This window comes from Cyprinodon variegatus, unplaced genomic scaffold (assembly GCF_000732505.1).
Source record: "Cyprinodon variegatus isolate N-32 unplaced genomic scaffold, C_variegatus-1.0 Scaffold449, whole genome shotgun sequence".
Classification (NCBI taxonomy): Eukaryota; Metazoa; Chordata; class Actinopteri; order Cyprinodontiformes; family Cyprinodontidae; genus Cyprinodon; species Cyprinodon variegatus.
The window spans coordinates 691145-698312 of NW_015150902.1; the positions used below are offsets into that span (position 1 = coordinate 691145).

The window sequence follows — 7168 nt, forward strand, 5'->3', positions numbered from 1 at the left end:
ACTGCCAACATTAGGACAGAAAAAAGAAAGAAAAATAACGGACAGTTTAGATGTTTTATAAAATATGTGAATAAGGAAATTATCTATATATTAAACTAAATGATTGTTGTTCTCAACTTCAAAAAACACTTTAGATTTTAAAATGGAAAAATCTTCTATTTTTTTTATATATATATTTTATTATTTATAAATTCTATGTATAAGATGGATGCATAAACACCTGCTATTTATTTGAGTGTTGAATTCTGTTTAAAGTAACAGCTTATAATTGAAAATGTCTCTGGATCTTTACTGGTTGATGATTTTCTTTATTCTGACCCCGCTGATTTTAATTGTTCCCCCTGGTGCAGTGAGGCAGTGAACCTGCGTGGGGCTGACCTGGGCATATGCATTGAGGAAGACTTGGCTTCTGGATGCCAGCTGGTCAATGTTGGGAGACTTCGCCAGGGCGTCGTCATAGCAACCCAAAGATGCCCGCAGATCATCTGCTATGATGAAGAGGACGTTCCTCTTCTCTGCAAACAGACAATCAAGGTTTAAACTCGGAAACATTTTAAATAAACGCACCGTTAGACAGTTAACAAGCCTGGAAACCAGTGGAGCAGCTGACAGATCCCAGTTACTTCCACTTCTGCTAAAGTTATATTCAGAAGTGTCAAAAATCAAACCCACAGAGTAAAAAATCAGATTAAAGTTAACAAAATAAAAAAATAAACTTTCTAATAAAATCTAGTTAAAGCTATTTAAGCTAGAACATTGACATCATCCAGAGAATTAGTGCTAAACTACATACGGACAGGTTTATATTACTACAATAAGGAAGCCTGTGAGGTTCAGTTTGGTGGATTTACCTCTTCTAGACGTAGCAGGTGTCAGTAAACAGAGGAGCAGCAGGAAAAGCCACGTAAAAACTCCCAGATTCATTTCTGCGCTGCTTTCTCACCCACTCTGTCTGCCGTGGACATTATAAACACATCCAGGCAGGCTGCTGCTGTTTAAATAACTTCCTGATAATGAGTCAGCAAGGTGCTGCGTGCTCATTGGTCCATTCGGCAGGAGGGGTGGGCTTTACTAGGTAATTGACGCGTCAATCATTTAATCAGCTACCAGTTTATCCACAATCAAGAATGTCGATAAACGACAACATTTTTTATTTCTTTACAGATTTTTCGAGAAGCTACTTGGCTTTTCTTATTTTTTCCACATTAACAAGAACATTTTAACAATTTATTTATTTGAAATGTTGACAAGAATCTCATATCTACGCAAAACAGAACGTTAACAATAACAACCAAAAGAGGTCTCACTATGAGCGAAATTTGATAAATATAAATCTCAGTCTTTTTTATTATTATCTTAACCTTCTACATTTTAAGAACAAAACTTTTACGCTTTAGACCAAATTTCAAGTGCTGGAATAAAATGTGAATGTTTCACACAATTATTTCCAAGTTGATTATGAAATGAAGAATAAAGGTGGCTGATGAAAACATTTTATTTTACTATTTTGTTTATTATTCCATTTTTTAATACTTATTCAAAGATGAAGATGTTAAACATCAGAATTGTGCCAACTGTAATAAGGCTGGTATTTGATCCTAGTCTTCCTATAATTATTAATCAAAATATTTCAGTGTGTTTGTTAAGTGTAGAGAACAAATGTGTAAATTAGTATTTTAAATTAAAGGAGTGTGACAAACGGCTTTAGGGAGATTTTTTTTTTAGAAAGGAAAAAATATCTAAACAATAAACTTTATTTTGTTTATCAGTTGGATATTTAAAGAATTGATAAAAGCTTACGCCAGTTTTTCTTTATTCTGACATGGAAAGGGTGAAACGTTGTTATTATGCCAGGTTATTGGGCAATTTGTTGTTATTAGTATATTTGAAGTCCCGATTTTAATCATGTCTTTGTTTAGTCAGCTTTTGATTTTTGATTCTGCATTCGCTAATTTCTTTATTTTTTGTTGTGTGTCCTTTAAAACACATATTTCTGCATTTTTTTTTTTTCAAGTAAATACTGGTAGTTGTAGACAATGTTCTCTTGTGTTTTAATTTCTTTTAAAAAATACTTTTCTGTCCTGTAAATGAAAAGAAAATCTGAAATTACTTAAGTAATTAATTAGAAAATACATTTAAACTATTAATATAAGTTTATTTAACTGTATTTAATCAATTATTGTAAAAGTCCCCCGATTTTCATCGACGTTCATACTCCAGTTCGGTAGATGGCGGTAAAAGCACCTGACGTTGCTTTACGAGTCAAACTCTAAAAGAAAAAGATCAACCTTCTTTTGCAGGGTGAGCCCTGTTTTAAAATAGACGATCTTTGATCACAGCGGCTCTTGATGGCGAACGTCTCGACCAAACGTGAAATTTCCAGCGCTGGGAGCGATGAGTTATCCCGGGAAGTTAAGAGAGTGAAATCTGACGACAAGAACGGAGAAGAGGATGGAAATGAACCTGAGTGGGAGAACGTTCTGTCTGCGTTCACAACATCCAGCGTGCTGAGTGATTCTGCCCGGGAGAAGATAATGTTCGTCCATGGAAAGGTGTTTTTATCTGGGATTTCTCTGAAATTTTCGTGTTTTTCGTTTGGTGTGCTCCGGAAATTACTCAAGATCAGTTCAATGGTCGAAATAAGATTTTACCTTTTATATTTGTTGAAAGCTGTGCGATAAAGCTGTAGGGGCATGGTGTCCACTTCCGGTTTGTTATTTCAAAATAATAGCCTATGTTGTCAGGGTACGATAGAGTATTAGAGATTTTTTTCTTTTTACGGTATTTTGAGAATAAAGTCGTAACATTAGGAGACAACAACCCGTTTCAGAAAGAAAGCTTGAAGCTCCGACCAGCAGATGACGACCGACCAACTCCACCAATCAGCAACCTGAGTCCACTTTGACATGCTGCCCAATTTGATGCCTGTGCTAAAAGATTTCCTTATTTGTCAAACCAGAGCCAAAGTATAACTTCACATGATGCTCCACATTCCTCATTTTAGGGTAGAACGTGCTTCTTGTAGGAGTTGTCATAAAATACAACTTGTTTCTCGTAATTTTAACTCTTTATTCTCTTAATATTAAGACTTAACATAATAATAATAATACATTTATAATGTTAGGACTTTATTATCATAATGTCACAACTTTTTTCTAGAAATAGAAAACAAATCTCTATCCTGGCCCTAATACTCCGTCGTATCAGGGCTTTGTACTGATGATGACATATATTGAAATCCAGGCAGAAACCGAAATGTTGAACATGTCTTCAGATTGCTGATAATGATGCTGTGGTGGTCCTGGAGAAGACCCCTATCAGAGAGGACTTCCTGGCTGAGCTCTTCAGGGGCTCCAAGCTCAGGCTGGAGATGAAAAATGACATCTACAGCTCCTATCGCCTCCAGGCCCCCCCTCACCTCAATGGTAAATCCACCAAAGGATGAAGCTTCTCCAATAGGATAACTGTCAATAGCAATGTATCCATAGGTGTCTGACTTTGTAAGTATGGGTCAATAAATTTAAGATTTCCTGTTTTCAGATATTCAGTTTGGAAGTTATGTTATAAAGTTGCAACTTTGCTAAAATAGAAGTACAAATCACAAGTTTACAAATGTGAATCTACAGCCCTGATGAGCTGTTCCACTCCTTACCAGTAGGTGGCAATAATGCACCTGAAGATTGTTCACTACAAATCTTCAAACGAGGACAGGAGAAAAACAAAACAGTCTGTTGAACGTTATACAGGTAATGCATTGAAATATTTGTACAAAGGCATTGTCACCACGCGATCCGTACCATCAGCTCATTTGCACAGGCGCAACCAGATATAGATCCAGGTTGCCATAAATAATGTTAATTATGGTACTAAAAGTACTTATTTCTATCATTAAATAACAAAAAAAAATGCCAATACATATCTTTAAAAATTGTTTTATGACTATACTGAGACATTTAATGCTTTTTTACATTTTACTTTTTTTTTTTTTTTTTCATTTTACTTTTTTACAGCTTGTCTGACATCATCATGGGACATGTTCAGAGTAGTCCGGCAAAATATGATTGAACCATTTTTATCTGCATTTTAGTTTTTTCTTTCTTTAGATTACAAACTATATACCTTAAGGTTAACACAAAAAGAAAACATAAAACTCAATGTCCTAATATCCATATTGGGCTATTTTAAATGAGTGTCTGAACGTCGTGGATGAAAAAGTAGTGGACTCAAAATTTCCCACAATGCACCTTGAAAAGTAGTGATCATTGTCACTACCCGATTTGTCCTGAAAGTACGATCTGTCCTTCGCATGCGCAAACAGATATACATCTGGGGGTCCATAAATAATGGTATTATGGTACTAAAATTACTTTTTTCTCTCACATATTGCCGAACTGTATTGATGCTGCGTTGATACTGTCTCACAGAATACTGACACCTGCTGGACATTTAAAGACACTACAGGCAGCTTATTGGACAGACTAAACTGAATTTATTTGATGACCTGGAGCAATGATATCATTTAGGTAATTGTAGGTTATATTGTATTATTTCATATGTATGTTTAATTGAAAAATATTTTTAGATATATTTAGATGCAGTCAATACATAATGTAAACATAACATTGAAATTTAGGAGAAAATGTAAATGAAGATGCTTGTGGACAAGGATTTTAAATGTTTTTAAAACAGTAAGTACAGTAAAAACGGTAAATAAACTAAGAATTGATTCAAAATTAACTTTGATTCAGAGAAGTTGGGTAATAATTGAGAGGAAAAGAATGACACAATGAGAAAATTGAAATAAAAACACAATGGCTGAAACATTCCTATTCCTTTTAGGCTGCTCCAATATTCTTGATAGTTTTAATGATAAACCACAAAAGATGAAAAAGAATTTTAGCAGAATTTTGAGATATGCTTTTAAACACAGTTTAGTGAGTCAGTCAGTTAGAAACAACTCCTGTATACAGTGTTTTGCTCTATGGGCTCCGATGCACCGATGTATTGGGTTTGCTGGACCCATCACTAGCTATTACACATCCTTAAAAAATGTTTTATGACTTTTGTGATACAATTTTGATGCGTTTTTACATTTTCTTCATTAAACTGCTTCTCTGACATCATGGGACACGTTCAGAGAATTCGGGCTAAATCTGATTAAACCATTTTTATCTACATTTAGTTGTTTCTTTCTTTAGATTACTCACTATATACCATAATGTTAACATGAAAGGAAAACATAAAACTCAAAAAGACTCGATACGAAAAAGTTAGCTCCCAGAAGTAGCGTAGGATCCCTGATCGGGCAGTGACGAGTGATAAAACAAAGGATTTTAAGGCATTTATTTTCTCAGGAAATACATTATTAACCTTTAACACATTATATTTTAGCACATTTACCATTTTTGGGGAAAACGTAATTTAGGTATTTTTAACAAAATAAAATCAAGGGCGACCTGGATGCATATCAGGATGCGCAAATGAGCTGATTGCGCATGCGCAGGAGGAATTGTCCTTTCCCGGACAGATCGGGTAGTGCCAACCATTCATGGTCACTAGACGAGCGGATAAACCCGCAATGCTTTTCCTAGGAGAGCTCTCCTTGCAAAGCATCATGGGATTTATTGTCACAGCGACTCACTAACACTGATATCTATTTATTCACTGGATTGCTGATAAAAAACTGAAGTCACCCACCGCCATCTTGGTACTCCCCACTCTCAAAGAGTCGTGCCATGAAAATGCCTGTAATGTAATTACCATAGCAATGTAATCAATACATTTATTATACATGCACATCATCAACTTAACACTTTTTAATAATAATACTTGAACTTTATTGATCTCACATTGGAGGAATTAACCCTCTGCATTTAACCCATCCTCTTGGGGAGCACTGGGCTGCCATTGTGCAGCGCCTGGGGAGCAGTGTGAGGTTAAGGGTCTGTGCTTAGAGACCCAGAGTGGAAGTCTGTGGGAGTGGGACTCAAACTCAGAACCTCAGGATTCCACGCTCTATGCTCTAACCGCTAAGCCGCCACACCCCCATGTACATGTAATATACATGTATTGATAACATTATTATAGTAATGACCTTACATGACAATAATTTTGTATGGCGCGACTCCGTGAGAGTGGGGAGTACCAAGATGGCGGCAGGTGACTTCAGTTTTTTCGTCCTATCGGCAATCCCGTGAATAAATAGAGATCAGTCTGCATAACTGTCGATCTATGGTTCTGTGTGACATTTTCTTCCCAGCCCATGCAGCTTGGTGAAGCTACATTACTGCCACCAACTGGAAAGGAGTGTAACGGCTTCATCAGCGGTTGTAGATTCGAACTTTGTTGTTTTTAATCTGTTGTCTTTCTTTTGTACTTGTAAATTCGTACTTGTATTTTTGCAAAGCTGCAGCTTTTAATTGTAACTTTTTTTTTACTTTTATACTTACAGATGTAACATTGGATGTTACATAATCATGTTTATTAACTTATATTTACCTATGAATAGGCCATTTTACTACATTAACATTCTTTTGTCTAAAAGATAAAGTATTAGTACTATTTTTTTATAAAGTTTGACAAGCAGATTCAATTTTCCTGCCACTTCACAATCACCCAATGAGTTGATCAGTTGCAACCTTTGGGCATGAAGAACACCTTTCCAGGTCTCCGCTAATTTGTTCCCTGTTTTAAACGTATCATGCCCTGCTTGGTGATGATTTTTCTGGTTCTCTTTCATTGCTCAGAGATCAAGACAACAGTAGTGTGTCCTGCCACAGAGAAGCACGTGAAGAAGTACCAGCGGCAGGAGAGTTTCCTGGTGGAGGAGACGGGGGAGGACTACCGCTCCATCACTCTGCCTTACATCCAGGAGCAGAGCTTGAGCCTGCAGGTCGGTCACCTGCAAATCACAGCATTTTTTGTTAGATGTTATAGTTTGGGGTTAACATCCATGTTTGGCTTCCAGTGGGTCTACAACATCTTGGAAAAGAAGGCAGAGGCAGACAGGATCGTTTACGATGATCCAGACCCTGAGGTTGGCTTTGTCCTACTTCCTGATTTAAAGTGGGACCAAAAACAGGTGAGAGACCAGAACCTTTCCCACCGACATTCCTCTACTGTCAAAAAAATTGCAGATAAAAGAAGTTGAAAAGTTGAAGATAATCAA

At 36.4% G+C, this 7168-nt stretch overlaps 2 protein-coding genes across 2 annotated transcripts in view; one reads left to right on the forward strand and one right to left on the reverse strand.

The window, feature by feature from the left end:
• Window positions 1–995, reverse strand: part of ids (iduronate 2-sulfatase) — a 19396-nt gene extending 18401 nt beyond the window's left edge. The window contains exons 1-2 of the mRNA XM_015389138.1: window positions 852–995; window positions 379–515 (exon numbers count right to left, since the gene is read on the reverse strand). Coding sequence (XP_015244624.1) covers window positions 379–515; window positions 852–924 — 210 coding nt within the window. The 5' untranslated portion in view covers window positions 925–995. The remainder of the gene's footprint in view (window positions 1–378; window positions 516–851) is intronic.
• A 1286-nt stretch (window positions 996–2281) lies between these two features.
• Window positions 2282–7168, forward strand: part of dcps (decapping enzyme, scavenger) — a 6550-nt gene continuing 1663 nt past the window's right edge. Inside the window, exons 1-4 of the mRNA XM_015389135.1 lie at window positions 2282–2552; window positions 3275–3425; window positions 6747–6892; window positions 6968–7081. Coding sequence (XP_015244621.1) covers window positions 2349–2552; window positions 3275–3425; window positions 6747–6892; window positions 6968–7081 — 615 coding nt within the window. The 5' untranslated portion in view covers window positions 2282–2348. The remainder of the gene's footprint in view (window positions 2553–3274; window positions 3426–6746; window positions 6893–6967; window positions 7082–7168) is intronic.